General features: G+C 41.7%; 2 protein-coding genes across 2 annotated transcripts in view; one reads left to right on the top strand and one right to left on the bottom strand.

The window, feature by feature from the left end:
- The window catches only part of T265_13963 (hypothetical protein), a gene marked incomplete at both ends in the record, with an annotated part of 54,189 nt that extends 43,875 nt beyond the window's left edge, over positions 1-10,314 (bottom strand). Inside the window, 5 exons of the mRNA XM_009171364.1 lie at positions 515-624; positions 2,288-2,426; positions 4,744-5,062; positions 6,388-6,467; positions 10,100-10,314. Of these exons, the coding sequence (XP_009169628.1) occupies positions 515-624; positions 2,288-2,426; positions 4,744-5,062; positions 6,388-6,467; positions 10,100-10,312 (861 nt within the window). The remainder of the gene's footprint in view (positions 1-514; positions 625-2,287; positions 2,427-4,743; positions 5,063-6,387; positions 6,468-10,099) is intronic.
- A 7,781-nt stretch (positions 10,315-18,095) lies between these two features.
- Positions 18,096-23,987, top strand: part of T265_13961 (hypothetical protein) — a gene marked incomplete at both ends in the record, with an annotated part of 28,732 nt that continues 22,840 nt past the window's right edge. The window contains 5 exons of the mRNA XM_009171362.1: positions 18,096-18,226; positions 20,174-20,250; positions 20,291-20,492; positions 20,815-20,935; positions 21,427-21,711. Coding sequence (XP_009169626.1) covers positions 18,096-18,226; positions 20,174-20,250; positions 20,291-20,492; positions 20,815-20,935; positions 21,427-21,711 — 816 coding nt within the window. The remainder of the gene's footprint in view (positions 18,227-20,173; positions 20,251-20,290; positions 20,493-20,814; positions 20,936-21,426; positions 21,712-23,987) is intronic.

Raw genomic sequence — 23,987 nt, 5'->3', positions numbered from 1 at the left:
AATATCCAACTCCATTTGAAACTCGCTTTACTCCCTCTGTCTTCATCCACTACATCGAGGAGGGTGGAGCCGTGATATTGGTCTGACATCCAGTTTTTCACGTCTACTAGGAGGTCACAGCCGATGATAATGCACGTTGTCTATTTAGTTATTTTGTTTGAAGATGCAAACATCACTCGGATTATAATCCTATTTCCTGATTATGGAGGGTATTTCTATGAACAAGGAAGGATATTACAGTATCCATGTTGCAGGAACGTTTCTTCAAGGGAAATCACAACTACTGTTGGGTTAACTCATGGAGGAATGCGGTGTGTTGGATTTCGTAGACTTTCTTGTATTAGCCAACTAAGTAAGTTCTTAAGGCTGAAAGAGATTCATAAAATCGAAAATTGGATTTGGACTACGATATACCTTTTACGGAGCTTCTTACAGATTTGAACTCATTATCCAGGTTACCTGAACTTTAGAGTAACACACATCAACAAATCGGATTAACACAACTTTCACTTACCCAATGGAGCGTGAGTCTTCCGCTTGGGCCACAGGCAGCTGCATAATTTTCACTGAGGTAAATTGAGTTGATTTCGTCCAGGTAATCATATTCAGATACTGCTTCAATACCTGGATAATATACATAGCGAAGTAGGAGTTGTATATTCAAAATGGGCCTAACTGCACCACAGCACGTTTATGTACCCAAAGTTTGTGTAACCGATCTACATAATCTCGTAACTAACAAATCCACCATTATTTTCTTGCGACCCATCTCCCGAAAGGACATTTAACTGATAATCACCGGCCATGTGATCTAAAGGAAATTGGAGCGCATAGTAAGGAATTTCTGTCTGTTGTGATTACAATGAAATCCAACCGCAAAACGCTCAGAAAACTCTCCTGATTGTGTCAGCTTTTGCCGAAATGACTTATTATTCGGGTGGTCCATCAGCGAATACAGTGTCCACCACAAACTCATTTTGAATCCAGATTACGTGTGAGGGTCCAGTTCATTCATTCAACTGTTGCGCACTGCCCAAAAACGTAGAATGAAATTTATCACGGCCAAAATATATCTGCAGCTTATGATGCTCTCAGATGGTGAAAAGCCTTCAGAACACCAGATTTTATCAGATATTTCAAAAGGTTCTCATCTTGTCCACACGTCTTGATTGCTGCTTTGCAAAAGTCCCTTCATTGTTATTGTTGTCATTGAAGCTGTGCACAGAATTTCTATTTTTCTGTTGTCCCTCGTCCTCGGAAAGGTTAGATGCACAGCTAATTTAAACATGATGAAAGAATACCTAAGCTTTGGACCCACTTACCAGTCATTACATTCAGACCGCAATCTGTCCAAGAAATAAGACAGCCTATGCAAAATTACTCAAAACACAGCTTAGACAGATAACGAAACAAAAGTATACAGTTTAGGGCTGAAGATGATTACGATCCTGGAGATATTTAATCAAACTTAACGTTATCCAAGCTGTGGGTAGTAGTTACAAAGTGCTTGATGGCGCTAAAGCTAGTAATCCATCACATCTTTTTCAATTCGTACACTTCACTTTGAGCAGTAAGTGTGTTCCCAGGAAAAAGGGACGAATAATACTTAATTGCACTCCATAGCGGTAGCGCAAGAAGCAAACAGGTGAATACTGATGAGCAAAACAAGATGGGGGAATGAGGGACAAATAAATGGGCCTCAACTGCAACGATTTTAAAGAGCAAGAACTATACAGTCAAATGGTAAGACTAGCAGACCTATCACAGAATCCATTGATCAGGCAAGATAACTTCAGGCTGCACATTGATCTCAGTCATAAGTTAATAAAGCCATGTAAATTCCTTTCACGTCCGACCGGATCGGACTATTTGAATTTATGTTAGAGTTCCCTCAAAATACCGATGTTTCCATCCTCGGTTCTCCTTGATTCACCATTAGACTGTTCCTCGTTTTATTGGTGAAGACGCCGTGTGTACCAGGGTTATAAGATGGACGGCGCATTTGAACCTTTTTGCCTTTTGCAAATTGACTCGTTGGGTCTCTGTGAGTAAACTTGAATTAAACTTATACACAGCAGCGTGTAGATCCAGCAGACTGTGGTAGTAAAAACATTAGATGCACATAGGCTGTGGTCTGTTTGTCTCCATAAATACACCCAACCCAAATAGGCGTTATGCGGGCGAAAATCTCGGCACACCACTTGATTTAGTCTTATGTGCGGAATCAGTAGTTGAAATGAATCCCGATGATGAGCATATTAGCACATCGAATGCTTTTTTAACTTACCGGTTTCCGTCAGTTCATAAAACCATGCATGATTGTTCATCCCCACTGCTAGGTGTTTTGGTCCCAATCCAATAAATGTTGGTTCCATCTCAACCTTAACTGTTTGAGGAGTTTGGTAGAAGGCTGATACCGACTGCATCTGACAATAAAAATAACAAAATCATGAGACTGGCTTGACTATCTGGCAGATAAATACCTTTTGCACAGATGCTGCAATTATCCACGTCCGGTAAAATATTGAAATCAACATTGTCCGAAATTTGAACGTGATTAGGAAATGTTCCAGCTGAACCAGGTGACATTCAGTCCCTATTCTTATGCTGTTTCCCACATTCTTTTCAAGAACAAGAGGAAGTGACTCACCATAGAGTAGAAGTCTTGGTTAGAGAAAGCCACCGATGCAAGCGCAAGATGGTGTACCACAAACATATTCTGTATCTCCCCAAAAGCGCCAGGATAAGACTATTTACAAACTTGTTGTGTCACAAAGGGCCTTCAAGGGCCATTGAGTCAATTGTTTTGGTCGTAGTCCTTGTGAGCATATAAACGCATACGTCGGATGCAGTATGTTATGAATCTGTTTTTCATAACACAATTATATCTTCTAATAGTTCGTTTGCTCTGAATAAGTTCGGATGAAACTGACTCATGTAAATTTATATCTGACTCACTTTTTAAAACCTCCATCCAGTGACTCGTACACTGTGCATTTATTGCAAACCGGCAAATGAGACGACACAGTCAAGCTGAGGATAAGCCCACATTGATCTTATTCTGCTTTCACGCTTGTGCAGTGAGTTCCGCTCACTGGCAAATCTTGGGGAGTGACGCTTCAAAATGTGATATCGGCTAGTCCTTAATGGATGGATTTTGTTTTCCTGAAGGTAGTATCGTACCGCGTTTTCTGAAAAAGAACCTGAAGTGTGGTCTAATAAAAAATTCAGTGATTTCAAAGTTTGGTTCTTGACTGTGAAATCCATCTTTAATATTCTCTTCTCAAAGTACTTCATTTCTTGAGTTCTTAAATTCCCATTTACTGGTAAATGTCCCAGCTGGAAACAGGTGGTGCCTGTGGGCATTGTGTGCACAAGCAAACTACAGCGAGCGAGCGACTCTAATGTCACCATTCCGCACTGTTTATCAAAATGGTTCTGATGAGCTCCCATTTTTGTTGCTCTTCGTTAAAAACATTTTGGTTCTAGACCATATCGCCAGGCATTGTAATTGTCCCGGTAACCGACGACGCCGAGTTTGCTTAGGTCATGCGGCTTTTGACAGATCACTGAGGAAACCAGTTTTCCCACTACTTCATTAATCTTTGACTATCAAAGCAATAGTTTCTACCACATTTCCTGTGTTTTGAGTACATTATTTTAGTACTCATTTGCACTCACCAAGAGATGGCTAGATAGTAGTGGAAAAGAGACCTGATAGCTGCCACTTTTAACTGACTATTACTGTGCTGTCAGGTGTATTCAAAGAGGTGATCAGACAGAGAAGGCAATTAGACGACTGCACCGAATTAGTAGTGTTTTTTTTACAAAAGCCCAATGTTTCCTAAAACTAAAGTATCTACTGCCACGAATGACGATTTTCGAACATTATTTTTAAAAAAGCGGTCCACTTTGGAAAACTCATCCTCTGGGGAATGTTGAATAATGAGCTATTTCCCATCCATTCACTTCACAGCTAGAAAATTCTCACGTTAGAGGCCGAAAATATCCAGTAAACATGGATATCTATCGTGGTGCCCCTTGAATCGATTCTGAGCTCGAAACGGCTCAATGGTTAGGCGTGAACTTATTGGCCAGAAAATCTGTGGTTCGAACCCAACCTTGGCATTTCGATTGCTTCTGTCTAGGGTTGAGTAGTCTGGCTGTATCTCAGCCCTCGTGCTTACATCGGGTGGCATAGCAGCTAGGCACCGGAAAGTGTTACAGCTGGGAGTTATTATTAGATTCTGAGCTCGAAACGGCTCAATGGTTAGGCGTGAACTTATTGGCCAGAAAATCTGTGGTTCGAACCCAACCTTGGCATTTCGATTGCTTCTGTCTAGGGTTGAGTAGTCTGGCTGTATCTCAGCCCTCGTGCTTACATCGGGTGGCATAGCAGCTAGGCACCGGAAAGTGTTACAGCTGGGAAGTTATTATTACTATTCAGATTCATTTAGGACAGATTACCATTTCCAGCTACTTTTTCTGTTTATCTTCAATAAGATCCCTTTAGCTTCTCTATACTTCGTGATACGACCACCATGCCAGCAATCAGTACAAATGGTACAAATGGTCAACCGCCTGCAAATCGTATTTGATCTGCCCATCTCCTTCCTGCATAAAACCATTCTGTTGATCGTCAAGCAATCGCTGCCACGGGCAGATAATATAGGTCATTATCGGCGAAGTGCTACAGTGTCAGAACAGGATAAACATCAACAATGTGGAAGTGTATAGATTTACCTGATCACTCAGATTATTGAACGGGAGCGGTTCTATCGTAACTTCAAGAAGCGAGGTCAATCGCGCCGTTAGGTTGGTTGTCCTCGGGGTAGCTGTGGCAGCTAACGTGGGAAGTTGACTGAGAAACACATGAAGGAGCTGTTTGGATGTAGATACAGCCATAAGCTGACCATCTTCTGACCACTGTAGCTGACAAGGTGCACGGTTGTCCCGGAGTACTGTTGTACCCGTCCTCTGTGTTTCATTATTATGTCCATCCTCCTCCAGTTCAATGATGGCTAATAATTCCCGAACGTTAACCAGATCATGTATCTTAACACTGAAAGGAAATCAAATCTTCGCTACAATTGTGGCGGTTGAAGGTAAAACAAACTAGTGAAAAGTCTCGTTTATTTTCTCTGACGTTTTACACTACTTCCATCAACCAAGTAGTGCAGCTGGAAAATAATATTTTAGAAGCTTCACATCGCTTACGACTGTGGGAAAGGTGGGAGACAAAAGAAATTCAAAATTATTGTTTACCCGACTATCGCAATTATATTTCTACGGAATCTGAGTTGGGTATAAAGGAAACTCACACACTAAAGCTCTAACCGGATTATCATCACATACTCGGAAACGTTACATTGGTTGGAATAATTACGACGCTTAGATGAGAATGAAAGCCTAATTCTCGTAGTCCTAAGTTAGATGTTTTCACGGTAAGCCATCATCCACTACAGAGGGCTACAACCATTGGCCCTATATCTTTATGTTTGAGTTGGTGAGTATTCGGGATCGGGATAGCTCGGTGAGAGCCTGCTGACCAGAAGGTCAGCGGTTCGAACCCGACATTTACCTCTCGACTTCCCCTGTCTAAGCTTAGGCAACCTGGTCGTGTCCCGGCCCTCGTGCTTCCTTCTGATGGCGTGGCAGCTAGGCACCGAAAGGGTGCTACAGTTGAACGATTTTTTTGATGAGTCGTCTTCTCTTGAAGCTGTCCTCCCAGATAAGGACAACTGATGAGCAGTCCTTCGGCAACACAGGCAAATATGTTGTTAATTTATTAGCCTGTCTAACTTCCGTGGATCTTTTAAGGGATTGTAAAGTTTTTCTTCATCGATCTAACGTGAATCGCACTTCAAACATAAGTGATTTAAACGAAAGTGCTTTCGGCCGCAAACTCATGACGCCTAATTTTAGCTATGGCGGGCCAACGCTATTCCGTGTGTGTGCAGTCGGTTACTCACGATGGACCTATGATAAGATTCTAGGAAGTTTTACTGGCGTTTTGACCATCGCCGACCATAAACCCCGCGATACTACTATTGATCTGTAAGCTGTTGCACAAACGTACACATAGTTGAGGGTTTGTGTCCCTAACAGGCCGAAGTGGTGTAGCATATTGTCAGCAAACGTAAAGTTCCACGACATTTTGTCCCCCGCAAATCAGGTGGACGATGGGTTACTCATGGGCTGATCCCTATTCTAACACATTTATTCAATTCCCAATTCGGTTTTCACGCACTTAAGATGGCAGTGCAATTTTTGCACACCAGTAGCACCCAACACACGGTCTTTGAGAACAATTACAAAACTATCAAGTGTATCGATTTTAATAGCGCAACGTAATTACAAGAAGTAATCAACAATGATAGTACTTACCAGTGATCACCAGCGGTGGCACATCGATTCAGCGTAAGAGAGAGAGCGACATCACAAAGGCCTTCCTTATGGTCACGAACCTGATAGATTTCCTAGTTAAACAAGATATTCATCTATGTGATGATTTGCAGAAACCCACTTTACCCAGCTCAGATTTCTGTGTAGAAACAACAATGAAATATCCAGCGGAAAATCCCACCATAATGTAACCATCACCGAACCAGTGATACGAAACAAGATCACCATACCGCTGCTGAAATGCCAACTCGATGGGGTTGTCCATATCCTCCGTATTAAGAATCAAGAGATTCTTGCGTCCCACCACACAGCTGACCTGTTTGAAGCAAAAAAATACATGCCGAGTAGTATACCTCTGTATATTTTATTCGTTCACCTGGTCAAGAACCACTGTTTCATCGAAACCAATGGTAACTATCGTATATTATAAAAATACCAACAGAAAAGCTGAATTCCATGAAACCTACCCAGAGGATTTATAACAAGCAGGCCACTGAACTTCTACCCTTTATAATGGCTTTTAATGAAAGTCGGGTGCAAAGTGCGGACAGCGGAGACAACTACCGACGAGTGTACAATAACATATCGCCATATCCCTTTAATTGAAAACTTATATAACAGCCAAGAAACTGAAGCGTCGGCATAACTGTTGCGACCAGATATTCCTGTATGCAGCAGAAGATTTGTTTTGCACCAGAACCTCATAACTGGGAACTTCGAACTCCCGTTGCGGCTAGTTCCGTAATATCTTGTGTGCCCGGTAACTGTAATTGTGTGCTTGAAGTTCTGGTTTGCAGTATGCGAAACTATTCAGAGATGTGACTGCTGCAAATCTTAAAGAAGTTAATAAGAAATTACTAGTACCGAAATTTGTGGGAAGGCAAAACTTGGGTTTTCTGTTAATTACTTAAGAGTTAGGTTAGTGCGACTTGGAGACGAAGCGCCGCCGCAAGCATCATGTTCAACAGTGGTCCATGTTTTGGGAAGTAAATATGCTATTCAAGGTTCAGAGTGACCGGTTGTGTGAATGAAAGGTCGAGGTTTGTCTCTCCACTACGGAGACTACTCTTTGCACTCATATGGACTGAGCTACTTTAAGTTCCGCTAGCTACTGCATATTCCAAAGAATGTGCTAGGTATATGCGGTGCAGTAGTGTATTACTAACTAGTTATTCATAGTTTGCTTAGATGCAGGTGACAAGTATGATTCTGTTGTTCAAGAGATATCAGGGACAGATATTGTACTTCGCGAAGACATGATGGCTACAATCATTATACAAGGCGCTTGGTAAACGGCAGTAATTGAACTGTGGGTAATTTAGCCAGGTAGCAGGTAGGACATATAGGGTTTGATCAAACAAAGCTCAACAGTTTGTTTAGTCACATTGTTTCCTCTCGGTTTTGTGTAGCATAACTTTTGCAGACCTAGGAGGGGAAAACAGTGCTTGTCACTCCATCACAGGCTTCAGGAATTTCAACAGTTTCTTTCTCGATCCAACCAATAATAGTTTCCGAGAACTTTTCGAGGGCCAGCTGCCTGGCTGTCAGATCAAATAAGTCTAAGTTAGCATTGTTTCTTCTACGGCGAAAAGTACCCCAAGGCATGGAACTTTGGCGCCTATTCTGTACTTCAAAAGAATACCCCCGAACACCCAACTCACTAGGCGTATTTCCCGTGGTTGCGTGATAATTGTTTAAGCCAAACTTTTCAAAGACTCCGTTTGAAACCAACTATAAATTTACAATAAGCAAAGCACGTGGCCAATTACCACTCGCCATAAAAAATGGGATGTAATCACAATGGCATTCGTGTGAGCCAGTAGCAATTAGCTGGGCGCAGCAGCATAGACAGAGGAATGTTTAAATCTTTAAACGTGAAACAGCTCATGTAAGCGGTGATAGTGAACTAGCTGTCTGGACGTCTGACGCGACTGCAATTCAGTTTTACAGGAGAGGGGGATCTGAAAGCAATAAAGAGGAAGATGAAGGCAGCAATAGTTGCGACTTCATTTTCACATCGAAAACCATGACCAGGTCAATCTAGTAATAATGTAACCACACTTATGCAGTTCGTGGTTGCATATGAAGCTAGGTACTATAGTAGCATCCAAACCAAGAAAGGCCAACATTCGAGATCTGAAGCGGAAGCTTTTGGTTCAAAAGCCCAACCGCGGGGCAACATAAGTTCGCATGAGATTTTGCAAAGTAACGTTATTTCTATGAACATTGTTAATGTACTTGTTTCGATTCCAATCCTGATTTTATGGAACCACCTATAGCACTTGTAAACTGCTCTTCTTCAAGCACAGTATCATTTCCTTTTCCCTATCAATATCAGTCACATCACTGTACAAAAGTTTTTTTTACTGAAACACAACCTCAACCACCCGTTTTTCGAGTGCCACGGGACTTTTTGCTGGGTGACTGTTGTTGTGACCGCCGGTTGGCTATGATTGACTGCCACTAACTCTAAACGTGAACGAACATTTTAGCTACAAACACTGAACTAATATATTCACACTTATGGATTAATATTGCGATCACCGGAGATTTGAAACACCAGGAAGATAGAACTTTTTGGTGTGCTGGTTCAACAGAATACAGGACTACGGAATCTCCTATTTTGAACTGTGAGTTGAGATTTACTTGAGTTTTCTACTTGTGACTTTGTATCTGGCTTACATTAGTAATTTGTTCTGTTCTCTAGAGACTGCATAGGGCCATTAACCACTACACATCAATTAACCACATCAACTAACCTGGTAGAAAAAAATAGGCGGGGCGCCCAACTAGCCTTCTGAGGTGTGCAGACTACCACATCATGATATGATCTAGTCATTCTGCAATATTTATGGTCTAGCGGAGTAGACAATCAGCCTGTGCACCTTAATTTGTGGCGCAGCGCTGTCAAAATCTCTTTGTAATATTCAGTTATTCTTTAAGCTTCCATTTTTCTACGGTTTGACGTCGTTAGCAAACAGCAAACAAGACGAATCAGTATAATAGGCAATGAAAATCCGCAGTTTTCGAACCGAAACCATTGTTATGCCGTTCATTCTGCTCTTTCTGCCCGTGAGCGTAACCCGACCACCGTGCCAATTTGATCCTGTTTGTACGTGGTATTCAGCTCATCTTGCGCTTGAAGGTGATTCCAATGACAGGCCTTCACTGTGGTAGCTGTTTTAGGGAAACCAAATCTTCCAAGTTGTCTATTTTACCCAAACTCCCAACGTTTTTGACATGCAGCCTGTCAGGCTGGTGCGATTATGATTCGGCAAGGCTGTCATCATCAATACGGTTAGCTCAAGTAATGCTAACATTAGACCAGCAGTCGTGTTCAAAGAGCACAACGTTTATGATCACCGGGTGGCATTCGCAGATTCAATTATAGTACCATTATCTGAAGGGAATTCTACTATCAAGAACACGTGTGTTCATCTCGTGGTCATTCCATGCTATAAAGCCTTTCATGAGAGAGAAGAATCAACCACCGTACCAAGAGGTTATTGGTCTATACGGGACTATTCCCGATTAGTTCTTTAGTTTGTGTACAACAAGCTGCAATATGAGCCTTCGTGAGATGGAGTCGCTTGACTGATATCCAAAAACTCATTTCAATAAAGAATCGTTTTCCCCGAAAACAGGAAAACAAATGTGGAATTAGAAACACTAAGTGCACTGAATTAACACGCACCGTATTGTCCCGAGCCTTGGTGGAAGCATCGTGCATTCCGTCAGCGAATTTTATCATTGAAGGCAAGTCACGAACACTGCATTGCTTCAAAAGATCACCGTCAGACGAATTTATGGTGATGGTTTTATCGTCCCCAGCCAGAGCTAAAATATTGTTTCCATTCCAGGCAGCGGAATTTATTCTTCTAGTGTGCTTTCCGAGTAGTGATATTTTCCTGAAAGGTCACTCACTGCATGCAATTTTCTTACTTTGCAGAGTTTTGGCTGTAAATTACGAGGTTACCCTTTTCAGATCCAATTGCCAAACTACCACCTGTTCTGGACCAACATATAGCACTCAAATGGTCTCTGAAGGTATCAGATTACAATAAAATGCGCTTCTTACTTTATTCCTGTGGTCACCTGGCTGATTTTGTAAGATAAGGAGTCCCATATTGTTACTGATGAGGTCTTATCTTCAATGATAGCCAGATTATCTCCATCAGGATCCCACACAAAGTCAGTAGCTTCACTAAACGAAAGACGTAAAAAGCGGCGATTTGCTACCCTGGCAAAGGAATTTCGAATTTTCTTTCTCCATGACGGTCGAAAATGTTTATTGTTTGTTCCTTTCTAAAAAAAGAAATTTATTTCCTGATACAACAAACCCGCAGGCTGCAACGTAACTGGATTTTGAATTCTGAAGTCTGAAAGGAGCCCGATTGTTTTTCAATGCCCCCAAGTCTGTGGTAAATAGTTTCTGAGTCATGTAATTGGACAGAATGTAATCATTTACGAACCTTCATTTGAGCGTCCTTGAGAGTTCTTTGAATTTTGTACAAGTTCTAGCGTCCTTAGAACCTAGTTGATTCAAACAAAGTTTTAGGTATGATGACACGAGGTAGAGACATCAGGGTTTTCTGAAGCATATAGGAATGTATGGTTTTTATGTTCTAACAATCTTTCGAGAGTTACTCAAAAGATCAAGCATAGTTTGAACTCAATATCTGTTTCGGAGACCTTGTTAATTCTGCGTTTGATTGGTTGCATCATAGTCACTTGCGGCCGCATTGAGATCACGCTGCTCTTCAACGCTTGTCAGTCGAACTGGTACCCAGGCTATCAGCAACGATCAGTCAATCTATAAATTATCCTTCAGACGGTCAGACAGCTTTTTAGACACCCACCCACCCAGTCATCCAATCAAACAGCCAGTCAAGTGCTAAAGCATTCCGACGGCCACTAGTCATTCGACAAGTCTGAGGAGTTGGCCTCACTCTGGGAGTGAAATCGTGCATGGAATCGTACGTGTTCATACATGATTAGAAAAGATACTGGGAATTCGGGTATTTGCTGTATCCTTCCGGTATTTCTCATAACTTTACGAAGTTTATGGCGACGACATGTGAGTTTCAGCCTTCTGTTGACGTTTCTCATGGTTACGTTTACTTGTTAATTTGGATTCATAAATTACGTCTCGTGACTCAAGGATCTGGAATATAGCCGGTCCCAGTTATCATTCATTAGAGGGAGTTTTTAGTTTCTACCGAGCAGTCACCTTGTAATGAGAATGTTGAAAGGCATTCCACATGGCTCATCAGTAGTCGACCGATTTTAGTTGAAATAAAATTTGAAGCTTAGTGTCACTCGCCTATCGGCTATTGCGGAAAACTTAAACAAACATAGTACAGTCAGCCTGCTTGATGGATACCGAGAGAATGACATAGAAATTGAACCCTCTATTCTTTGGCCATGGGATGGGCATGACTGACTGGGAAACTGCTAAAAATAACGGCAGGATATAAACGCTCGCTTAAGCAGGTGATCCACAGGCAATCTTGAAGGGCAGTAGCATAAAACACAACCACCACGTTAAACTTTCAGTGAAATTGAAGCGCTATAATGAATTCAGTGCTTAACACTCAGTACATACTCCACTGCTCACCGATTATTGCTCAGTAGTTGTAGGTATGCGCATAACTCTTCGTGTGACGTAAGCTATGTGTGGAAGGAGTATTTCACACATGTCTTGTGATACCATAGATTTTTTGGTATTGTCAACTCTGTTCTTACCATTTTGCAAAAGCCAATCCGTGTCATCGCAATCAAAGCTCGTGGTAAATAGACGCCGCTTTTGCACATGAATTGAAATAAGTCCAGTATTTGAAAAATTTGTTTGGTTTTGGAATATTCTCGCAAACCGTAGCGTAAATGCCCGTTCAGTGCAGATTACGACTAATGGAACACGGCATGCGTCAGCAAACCTCGTCAATCACTGAACACCATGACCGATCAAGATAAGCGAGCACGGTGGAGAACGAACCTGGGCTTCGACTAACCTGGAATTTCGCCAGACTGCGTGATTTTTGGGCTTGATCCATGCAGGTCGCTGAAGTTATCGCGATTAAAGACAATCCAAACGTTTGTTGTTATTGAAGAGGGTTTGCGGCTAATTTATAAATATCCATTTGGGTGATTTAAAATACACCCTGGTAGTTAAATAAGTCAGGTATATGTGTTCAATTTTCATCGAATTTATCTTTCAAAAAATGCTCTTGTACAAGGGGAACAATGCGGGAGCAATATAGAAACAAAAAATTGCAAAGAACGGTCTGACAAAATGTACGTGCAACACTACTGCTTGCCGCCTGAAAAACTAAAAGGATTGATCTCCTCATTATTGTCCGTTTCAACTGAGTCTTCGCACACGTTATCTAAGGCGGAGATTCCGCGTATTAAAAAGGGTGTTTATTAGCGATACGATGAATTAAGCATCTCTGAATTTTCGTGGGGTTGTGGATATTCCTTCAATTACGGATTTTTTACGTGCTCTAAGTTGTTCCACCCGTGCTATCTTCCTGAAATGGCTTTTACATTGTATTCATACGTCATCACTGAACGGAAACCCTGGAACCCTTGTACAAGACATTTGGGCTCATGCATAAAAAGCATGCTCCTCAACATCTATATCAGGCATAATACTGCTTATAAATGCATCAACATATTGCCAGCCTCAATCCAATTACACACAAGCTGTCTGCAATAGACTGGCCCGAAGATAGTCAAAAATTTCGGTTGAATGTGGACACCTATTGACTTGGTCACCACTTCATAAATATCCCTGTCTCCAGCTTCGCGCATCAAAATCCATGACCCCGTATCAAACTCCGTTTTGTCCATTCACTTCAACTTGACCCCTAATTGTTAAATGGCTTCCGAACCGCGGAAAGCATTAGATTGATTAAAAATCTAAGAATACCAATATGCAGACATTTTTGCTTAAAGTTTAACATCCCCGCAACCAGCAGCGTCATACGCTTGCCTACTTAGTTCGAAAACTGCCGGAACAACTCTTGCGTTGGCATACGTGTCACTGGGGCCTACTCCAGCGAAGTGTTATTCTTAAAATTGTAGAAGGCAATTGCCAGACATTGTGCCATTTTTACCTGCACGCAACAAAAAAGTAAATGTTTGCAGCCTTGCGAAATGCACTCAGTCGGAAACAATTTTTATTCAAATGGAGTCACTTAAATTCAAATTGAACGAGTCGTTTGCGAAATCCCTCAGCTGAATGAACAACACAAAGATCGTCCGATATTCAAATCAAGGTTCATTCCAAATCACGATTTCCTTGCAATTTGGTTTCAACTAAATCATATGGTTGACGAATATTCGAAATCGACGTCTGTCTTCTGAGCCAGAAGGACAGTGAAGGTATTGGTGTACCGTTAAAAATTTTCAGAGTATTGTATTGTTAAAAATATCTGACACTTCTCTTAGTTCTCAGAAAACCCTGGTGCAGAAAATTGTAGCGCGACATGACGTGCGTTTGAGTAGTATTAGGGCGAAATTTCCAGTTGACGTCAATAGTGTAGATATATGAAAATGAAAATAATTGAAACATTCCTTTGATCAAGTATTAGGAAAAATTGTTGTTCTTCCACGGGGGAGAGACCGACTAATGCCGCTCATCTGATTAAACCATATATCTGGCAAAACGGAAATTTTCGGGAACCAATTTGGGACATTAAAGACAGACACGTCCCACATAGTGAACGAATGAAATGCCGGAGAAAGCCAAAAACAGGGTTCTCGAAAGCCAATGCTTTCAAGTTCCGCATGGTTTTTGCTATATTCATTATATCCAAACTTTCAGCAGTTAATTTGCGGACTGGCTCAATCGAAACCTTCAGCCAGAAGGGAAGCGACCGTTGCCTTAACCCTTACGTGGGTAAGGCATTTGACTTGATCGTTTGCTCCATCCCAAGTCACTGCAGCCATCCTTCCCATGAAGCTCAACTCAATTTTTCATGGAACAGAAATCGGATCAACGAAATACTCAGAAAACTGAAAGCACAATGTGAAACTGCTGACCGAAATCTACAGAGGATACTGATGAATGATGGCAACATTGTACAATCCTATTGATGACTGAAGTACCTCGGACGAAAACAGCATACATGATTTTTGGATACGGTTTGCGCTCATCGGTCAACGTCAACCATAGACCACTGTTACAACCTCTTTCGTCTGAACACTATGATTAGTGCGTCTATCCAAGACCGAGACCGCAGAGCACCGTATTCAACCGCGGTCTTATTAGGATTTATCAGAAGTGCGCAGCTTGGCCATGCCGGAATTTGAAGCCCAACATGCGAGACGCACGAGCTACTATCACTAAGTCAGCACACGCTCGACGAGCCAGAATTATAATGTGTGAACAGGCAATCATGCTCGTGCTGGTAGCGATGTGACTGACCGAATGAAGTTTGGTCTTTTGCCTGGAAGGGAATTCAGTAAAGGCACTGGACAAGGCGACGGCCTCAAGTCAGTCTCATCTGGGTATGCTATGGTGCGCTATCGGTATGCTATTGGTATGCTGTCGGTGAGAGAAACTGCGGCAGCTACAACCACTGTACGACGAGTACGCGGTTATTACAGCTGACAATGATGATGATGATGATGATGACTGAAGTTATGGAAAAATGGCCCTCATTTCCTACTATTGCCAAGTAAGAAAGATGAACTTCGACTGCGAGCACGCCGTCAACTACCAGTGCCGTACAACTCCTCAATAAATCGCAACATGTTGGAGTAGAAAACGGTAAATAATTATTATCTTTCTGTGTGAATTCGTTCTTCACATTCATCAGTTGAAAACTTGCCAAGGGCCCAGTGATTGAAATACTAGGGAGTCAGCATAACACAACCTGAACAATGAGAAATATCTAAACAGTTGAAAAAATCATCAGACTCCCACCAAGTCTTGCATCTGAAAGTCAGAGTGGGTTGTTTTACCACTGGTCGAACGTTTGAATCGACTGCATGCACAAACATTTCACCACCGTGAAGTAGAACGTCATACACACATGATAAAACAAACCATTCAACAGCCCACTTCAGGATTTCATGTCTTCAGAGTGACTGGAATGAAAAGATCATTTGTACCATAACGAAGTAGCAATCTAACATATGAAGTGTGCAAGAAAGAAAGAAACCACATACGGTCTATGAACTATCATAGCCAGCATCCGGAGGCTACTAAAAGCGGGGATACAAAGCAACACAACCAAGCTTGGAGAAAATTAAGCTTATGGTTCTCCGAGAGATTTTGTCAGAAAGAACTTCAAGCAAAAGATACTTCGTTGACAATCTCGAAAACAAGAACAGATAAGTATACAGCTAATCCTATCTTAACTCAGTAGCATACATGATCTGATAACAAGACAGCTGCTGCTATGCAGAATCACGAACCGAGTGCTCATCAGGAAGAAACATTTTGAGATCGAAGGACAATGTCTTAGAAGTGAATCACAACGGTGTTGTTTGCCAGAAAAACTGCAATGGATGCAACATGCACTAGCAAACCAAAATAAAAGTTTCTGCGCGAATAAGCATACTCAAGGCGGTCATAAAAAGACAGGATTCACTGTTCTTGCTCTTCATTCTTGAAGAATAAAGGGTCACTTAGCATGGAAGATGTGGACATCCTGGCACATAAAGGCACGAAGTGAATGGCGAAGTTTTTGAATGCATGACGCCTCACACTAAATTTAATTAACCGGCGTGCTGGAATCAGCCCAATCTACGTAACCCTGCAAGTTACTCAACTGAATACTTCAAAGGGAAGGGAGAACCAGGGCAACGGACTAGTTGACAGGGCCAACCACTGAGCCGAATGGGTGAAGTTTACCCTTTGCGGATTAGAGAGAGCTTGTCTAAGGGTTGATCCGTACGCCGATTAGTCAGACACAAGTATGTTAACCAATCTACCCAAGCAACCATCCAAACAAATAATTACAATGTATCGTCTCGGTTGGTGAAGAAAACAATGTGTAAAACAATCTATTTATCACAGCAAAATCATCCCGGAAAATTCGCCACCAATTTTAGGCCAAGTATAATATATTGCTCACTTTAGCGAACAATGTAAGATCACCCAAATTTAATTTTTGAAAAATTGTTCGTTTAGTCGAACTGCTTATAGATGTGCAAAACAGAAGGGTGTACTTTCAAGATATGTCATAGGGTTCATAGGCTTGCAAAGTAACGAGATACATAGGGGAAGAAGACTAAAAATGCCCACCTATTGCTTTTGCATAAATATACACACAATGATTTTCTCTAAGGGATTTCAAACCCAGCTAAGCTTGACTCATATTTAAATAGATATTTTCAAGTCACCACTTTCTTCATACCCTTTTGGGGACCTCTGACGAGAACTTGCACAAACAGGCTCTTCGTAGATGAGCGAATATGCTTATGTAGTCACCACTGAAAAACTGGAATTTTGCTTACTATTCACTAGCAACTGTTCATTTTTGTAGAGACAACCGTGAAACGATATGGCCGGAAAAGGTCTATATAGTAGTAGTCAATGAAGAGGAAAGATAGGTTCAACAGCACAGACGGCAGAGATTAAAATCACAGGTCGAATTTTACGCAACAACGTTTCCCACGTCTATTCTGACGTTCTGTGTTTGTGCTTTGTCCACTTTGCACGTCTACTTCGTCGTTTTTATAATAACCGTCGCCAGTATATCAAAGTATAGCTCGTTTGTATTCGCTGACTGATTGCAAGTTACCGAGCCTAATTACAAGCAAAGTTTCGGTCGGGAAACAGATCAACTGCCAAACTATCTACAAAACAATGGTATTTTTACTAAAAACACTATGAAATGTTCTCCTCAAAAATGTTAAAAGCTATCAAATACCTACCAGTATAATGAATAACCTTAATTTCCAAAGGTAAAGGAACAGCGTGCAATGCACAATTTTTGCACCACAAAAGAATACACAAGGTATATAACTCAGCACGGTGCACGGTATATGCATGAAGATACTTGAGAGAGTTATAGCATGGAAACTATCGATTATATCCTTACAAGGAGGGAAGAAAGTACGCTGGAATGCTAGTAGTCTCTTCGATATCTTCGTTTACTGAATTCAGAACAAATGGACTGACCTACAGTAGGATGCGGGATGTTTTGAGGGTGTAAGTCTGTGCAAGAGACGTTAATGGCTCTTTAAAGTTTCATATCCGTTTGTCGAACATTCAAGTGCTATTTTGAAGCCCTATTTCGTCAGAAGTGAAAAACGGCAACAGTTTGTTGAACCAGTGAAAACAGTTTTCACGGGTAAGAAGCGTAACTAGTTACGTCTGGCCGAGGTTCACTCTTAGGAACATGATATTCACTCAAAGTCACAATGTCACGAGTGCGCGATATCACACATGGCTTCAGAGAATGCTCCTTGGTGGAGATTATCATCAGATGATATCAATCGTGGAAAGAAACTTCCTGGATGTGCCATTTAACTGCCTCTTCAAGTGGCTGTTACCCTGTCCGAATTAGTTTTGTCAGATCAATTTTGATAGACAACCCTTTCGGAAAAATCAGTGTTAGTCTCACTTTATTAGAATCGGCCAATGGTTTGTCAACCCAGTGAATCCGACGAATTCCCAATAAAACTCCAATTTCCTGTTGTCCTCAGTAGATGATCCTGTGGCCGGAAATACAATGGATGTGTGCAGTTGTGAAGTTGTCAGCATCCGAGAATACATTTCAGAGGTAGCAGAGACCACAGAAGTGATAGAGGGCCCTTTGCTTAGTCCAGTTGTGGACAGATTTACTTCCATCTACGAACTCAGGTAAGTATGATTTCTTTTGGTTTGAAGCTTCTTTGTTCCTAAGTTCTATCCAGAGAAATGAACACTGAGAAATGAGTATTGTCTTTGGATATAGGCATCTATTCAATAAATTCCTCAACAAATTGGTCCTTCACTTGGGAATTAATGCCCGAGTTACTCCTTTGAAGACCGGGTCCTTTTTTTGGGGAGCTTAATAAATGTAAACACATATACGCAAATACTTTCATTTGCATACCAATTTATTTTTCACACAAGACTCTACCGAATCCCGGCTGAATATACCGCACTGGGTGGCCTCATGTTTCACTTGGTACAGTGTTCGCAATAACTTCTGTAGACGTTCGCTTTTATTTGACTGGCTAATGACACTCACTTATTCCAGGACTCCAGTCTGTTATGAAAAGCCAACAAGCTTTGCGCAGCTACTTCATCCTTATTGAGGATTGTCAGTAAGGTGCACCTGACAAAACGTGGGGAGTTTCGAAACAGTGGTCACCCAGCTGTTAGTTTCAAATTTTACCCCCTTGGTAATCGTGATCGGCTGATCAGCAGTGTGGTTAAATCGCGCTTGAAGGGGACAAGGCGTCACTCATCTCTCAGTCACGAAGTTTGAATTTCGTAATAACGTGTAACAAGATCATTCGTCGTGGAATTTCCGCCCGATATGTTCCCTGACCCCCTCGGTTCTCGTATACCGTTTGTCGTGGATGACAAATCTATGTTAGACATAGAATATTACTGAAATTACTGGGTAATACTGACGCAAAACCCAATTAGAAATCACTAATAATCTTAGGTTTATTCAAAAATGTCCACACTTTGGACATTCTAATCCGGATTGTTAAAAACAAGTCAATGAAATGTACAATAATTTTGTTAGTTTAACCTCCCATTACTGTGCCTGAAAATGGCAAAAATGCAAACAGAATCACAGAGTGCAGGGGGCCAACAAAACGAGAATGGCGATTACTGGGAGGAATTGTAGAAAATTCTAAGGTATAAACTCCTGTGCCGAATCATATTACCAAATGGTTTCGGGGTGAACATAACAACATCTTCAAAAGAAAAGTCAAACAGACAGTGTGCTACTGGGGCAACAAAGGCTTGGACAGTGCTCCACAAACTCCATTCCTGTTTTGCTGAACTGAGGTGTCGGGGACTCCATCCGGAGGGGGTTGACGCATAGCGACATTTTTTCCCGGGTTGCTCAGTAGTAGTCTCAGCTGCTTGTTGCAGCTGATCCTGCATATACACAACAGCTTAGAATAATACACGTCAGTAGACAGTCAGGAAACCACACAGCGCCAAGTGATCATACACATGTGGTTTTAGAAGGTCGTCGGTATCCAAAGTTAATTATGAATGAAAGGTTCTTTCGGAGGCGGACCTAATCTGAATAGCTAACCTGGGGGACTTGCGCGCATCAGTTGAGATGCCATATGAAAAAGTGCCAAAGAATACCACTTTTGGTATGATATTTCTAAATAATAGCTCTGCTGCTGGTGATGCTGGCCAATGTTATGGTTTTACCGACAGCATATATATATATATATATATATATATATATATAGAGAGAGAGAGAGAGAGAGAGAGCAAGACAGAAGAATACATAAAAAGCCCAGACTTTCTTCTACGGCACCATATAAGATAATGAATTTCCCAAAGCCACATAGTGTACTCCTTGCGTAGGTCATGTAAGGTGCATACAACAAGTGCTACAGTGTGCCCATGGAGATGAGAAATTTCCTTCGGCGAGAAAGAGTAAAGTTGGTCGGGACTCATATCCAATTGTAATTTGAATGGAAAAAGATGATACCTGGTAGAGTGAAGAAGTCAATTTGAATAGCTTTGATGGACCGTTTTTTGATCCAGTCTGACGCACGAAAAAGTAGACTCAAATTTCAACCTTTTAAATTGTGATAGTCTAGAATACCATCTTTTCTGAAGAATGAAGTTGACCAATCGTCTTGAGGGAGGAGGGAGCAGCTGGCTCGCACATCAGAAATGCTACAGATTTTGCCTCCGTCAACCTTGAGAAACCGGTTGCTTTCCACTGAACTTCAGTGCAATTGTGGAGTGACACGCAGAACCTACGTCAACGAGACTTAACTACAAATCGCACCAGGAAAACCACGGAGTTACTCTCCCATAGTTCGGATAGTTCTATGCGCTTGTGTAGTTTTCATGCGCTGCATAAAGTCAAACGACTCCTTCCACTCTCGGTTAACTGGAAAGTTGCTAATTTAAGCGCATACAGTCTGGTAAGGTGCATGTCAGAAAGTTAGCTCTCAAAGATAATTGATAGTTGTAGTTCCATTTATGAATGGAAGTTTGTTCTCATCAGCAAAGCAAGGTGTTATTTGTCAGCGTTTCTCATCTAGTATGCACAGTATTCAAACACAATTGATTCACCTGCTCAAGCCCAAATTAATGGTGTTCCGTTGTCGTCATACTCATCTCACTCGTAAGGTGATTGGCTAGATTTAAGGAAGATTTTGGTGCTTCTAATGTCAGTTACGAAAAAACACAACTCTCTGCTTTCTCAAATTTTCATGCGTTCAATTTTCTCACCAATCACATTATTCCAGGCATTCATTTTCTGACCACGATGTTGTCCAAAAGGAAGAGGAAACATATCAGTTTGAAGCGAAACCTCGCCCTATAAGTCCACCTCAGTACGCTGATACAACAGAATCGCCATTATATTGGGTAAGTGGTTTGAAATTAAAAACAAAGTCGGTGAGGACTCAGTGTTATGTTGTGCGTCTTTAGGCAGAAGCCCGGAGAACGGGTCGGTCTCGTACGGCCGCATGATTTGGCATAGGTGCTTATCTGAATGTATTCACTGTGAGCTATTGGAGTACTGGTAACACGCTGGTCTCGCATGCTACATGGGACTTTGAATCCCAGCACTGGACAAAGGTTAATTCCAGAACTGACAAGACTCCTATCCAGTATCTCTACCGTCCCCTGCAGACTGCGGAGAATCACACAACTAGTACTTTGAATGCGAATTTGGCAATACACGTACACCACTGTGTGTGGGAATATTCTGCACTCATTCTGTCAGTATAGAGTAGCGTTAGTATTTAGCTAACCCTTCTTCTCGCGGTGATTGCGCAAACACCGGCTTACCGCTTTCACACCGAAGCGCCAACAAAATGTGCAAAATTTGTTAATTTTGCTTCTTTAACTTACAGCGTACCTCCACCCAACCTAAAGGACATGATTTGAGAAGACCCTCCAGTCGAAAAATCAAGGTATATTCCAAACCTGTGAATTTTTCCAATAACTGGAACGAGAGCGACTGTACCGATCGGAAGATTGTATTAGAGGGTCGTGTTTCGGAACTCGAGGCTCAAAACCAATCATTAGAAAAATCTGTGGAAGTTCTAAAGAGCAAGCTTGAAGCAGCAGAAAATGAAATACAAGCTGCGAAACTGGATTTAACGGAATTTGTTCCAAGAAAACTCTTTTTGGAGCAGGTAAGGTTTTATATGTTTGTTTATTTCTAAACTTAATGAAGACTTGGTCAGGTGCTAACACTCAAATCACTTATTGTGACCACTTGGCAGCTTTGACTTTGAGCTGGTTACTTTAAACTTAGTGAGATCACTCGCTTTCTAAATGGTAGTTAGTTTACAGCTAGATTCCGTTATCGAATGGCACAACTGGTACACAAAGAATAATTAGGGTGCTCTTATGATAACGCGTAAACAACAAGTGGAGTTGTTCGCGTGGTTAACCAAGTCAAGGTACCCTTCATCAAGTTTCATCTTCTGCCGATAATGTTCAGGAGACGTCCAAACTGGTCTACGATTAGCCTTCCGGATATCAATCACAAAATTCAGACCAACTCCGGGAACCTCATGATCTGAGTTCGCATACTTATCTTCACTAGACTCTGTCTTCAAAATCAGTTTCCGTACGCCAGTTTATTTAAGGTCTGCTGTGAACGAGAAGGCAATATTCTGTTGTGACTAACTAACATAATCAATTACCTAAAAATCTGAAATTACGGGTGTTTGAATAAAAATCACAGTTTCGAAGAACAGGTTATATGAAGATATTACTTAATCTTTTTGTTTCGCAGACGAAAACAAGCCCGGTCCCCTGTTTTACTCTTCTTCATAGTTCCGACTTCCTGACCTCAATACTTCTTTCATAGTAGCTGTCATTAGAAAGCAACCCAGTAGCTGGTTAAATTTTCTAAGCTTTCATTCCTCAAATATTTGTACTGAGGGTCTGCTCCACTTCCTGGCCCCCTTGTATGTGCCACGTAGAAGTGAAAAGCTGTTGATTGTGCAAAATCATGTTGAGCAGCATCCACACTTAAGCCTAGAGAATACTAAGATCTGGCATCAATTCACATATACACTTAATGATCAGCATTAACGAGGAAGAGTAACAGTCACCTTATACACTTGCATGCCTATTAAAGTTCTCTCAGGGCAGTGCATACCTTCCATTCAAATATCCGAAAAGCTATAGCAGCGGTTTAATTTGATTCTCATTATTGACCCAATTTACATTCTTGTTTATAAAATAGTTTGCAGTAATACTAGCAACCACCAATTCTACTGCTCAGCCATTCCCTGCATAAGGTTACGTGAACATCGGCTGGGAGCACTGTGGCGTACGTATTCACCTGGGAGTGTATTTTACGTGATAAGATCCTACACCTATCAACCAAGTGAGTAGGAAGAAGGTTGCAGCTTTACCTTGTTAATTTGGACAGGGAATTCAGATGAATCAAACTGAACTAAGAACAATGGATGGATCAAAATCGTCATAGTTTTAACTTGTCTGGCTCAGAACAAGCTACAAATTATGGATATGCATTTGTTTACCTCGCCAGAAATCAAAATGTCAAACTGGACATCGTCTCGTACATACTAATGTGAACATTCGTATCTAAAGGGCGAAAGCGTGCCTTCCTTCTCAGCGATTTGACATCTACTCTTTCCGCAACGCTTTTCTGGATGTGTGGTCTGATAAATGGGGCTCCGATACAGGGTAAAAATGCCTCTAGGTTGCTGCTGGTTTGTTCAAAAACCTAGGCAATTTGTTTCCAAAGGTTTTATCATCGGTCAGGGAAGCATCCTCAGTGCGTTGTGATTAGATGCGTGTTGATGTCGGAAAAGTTTTTTAACTAAGTTGAGGAGCACAGCCAACAAAGCAACGATCAACATTACAACTTCAAGTGTATCCCAAGAGGAAGTTACTGTTTATGTTTAGCATACAAGTGCCACGTTCTGCGTCATCAGCTGGCCCAATCATGTGAAATTAGTTTTCAGGAGTAACAAGCTTTAGTAAAAAAACAGCTGATCTGGTGTGTTATTTGATTATCAGTCTGGATTTTGTAGGGAGCCTTTGTAGCGACCCTGTCACCCACACACTTGACTGTTCAACTCAGCCGCTCACTGGATCGCGAGGCTTGTCTTTTTTCTGATAGGCACAAACGTCGCGTTAAGCTGACACACCGGACATCGATTGTCTGCACCGCCTAGTCAGCGTAGCAACCACTCATGTGCCGACGCGCCCACATACACGCACTGGGACATACATAAAGTCAAACCGAACCCAGTCAAAACACACAGACTCGCGCGCGCGCAGGGAGCAGGACGTCAACCTCTCCACAAGTCCACGGACAACCATGGAGTACGTGTAGCAGTCGAACTGCGGAGAAAAACACGTTCCCGCCGTCCGGACTTCCGCCAAGGGACTCTCGCATCCGATAAGTTCCCTTTTTGACTTGCTC

Source organism: Opisthorchis viverrini (genome assembly GCF_000715545.1).
Source record: "Opisthorchis viverrini unplaced genomic scaffold opera_v5_122, whole genome shotgun sequence".
Lineage (NCBI taxonomy): Eukaryota > Metazoa > Platyhelminthes > Trematoda > Opisthorchiida > Opisthorchiidae > Opisthorchis > Opisthorchis viverrini.
This window is presented reverse-complemented; position numbering and strand designations above follow the sequence as displayed.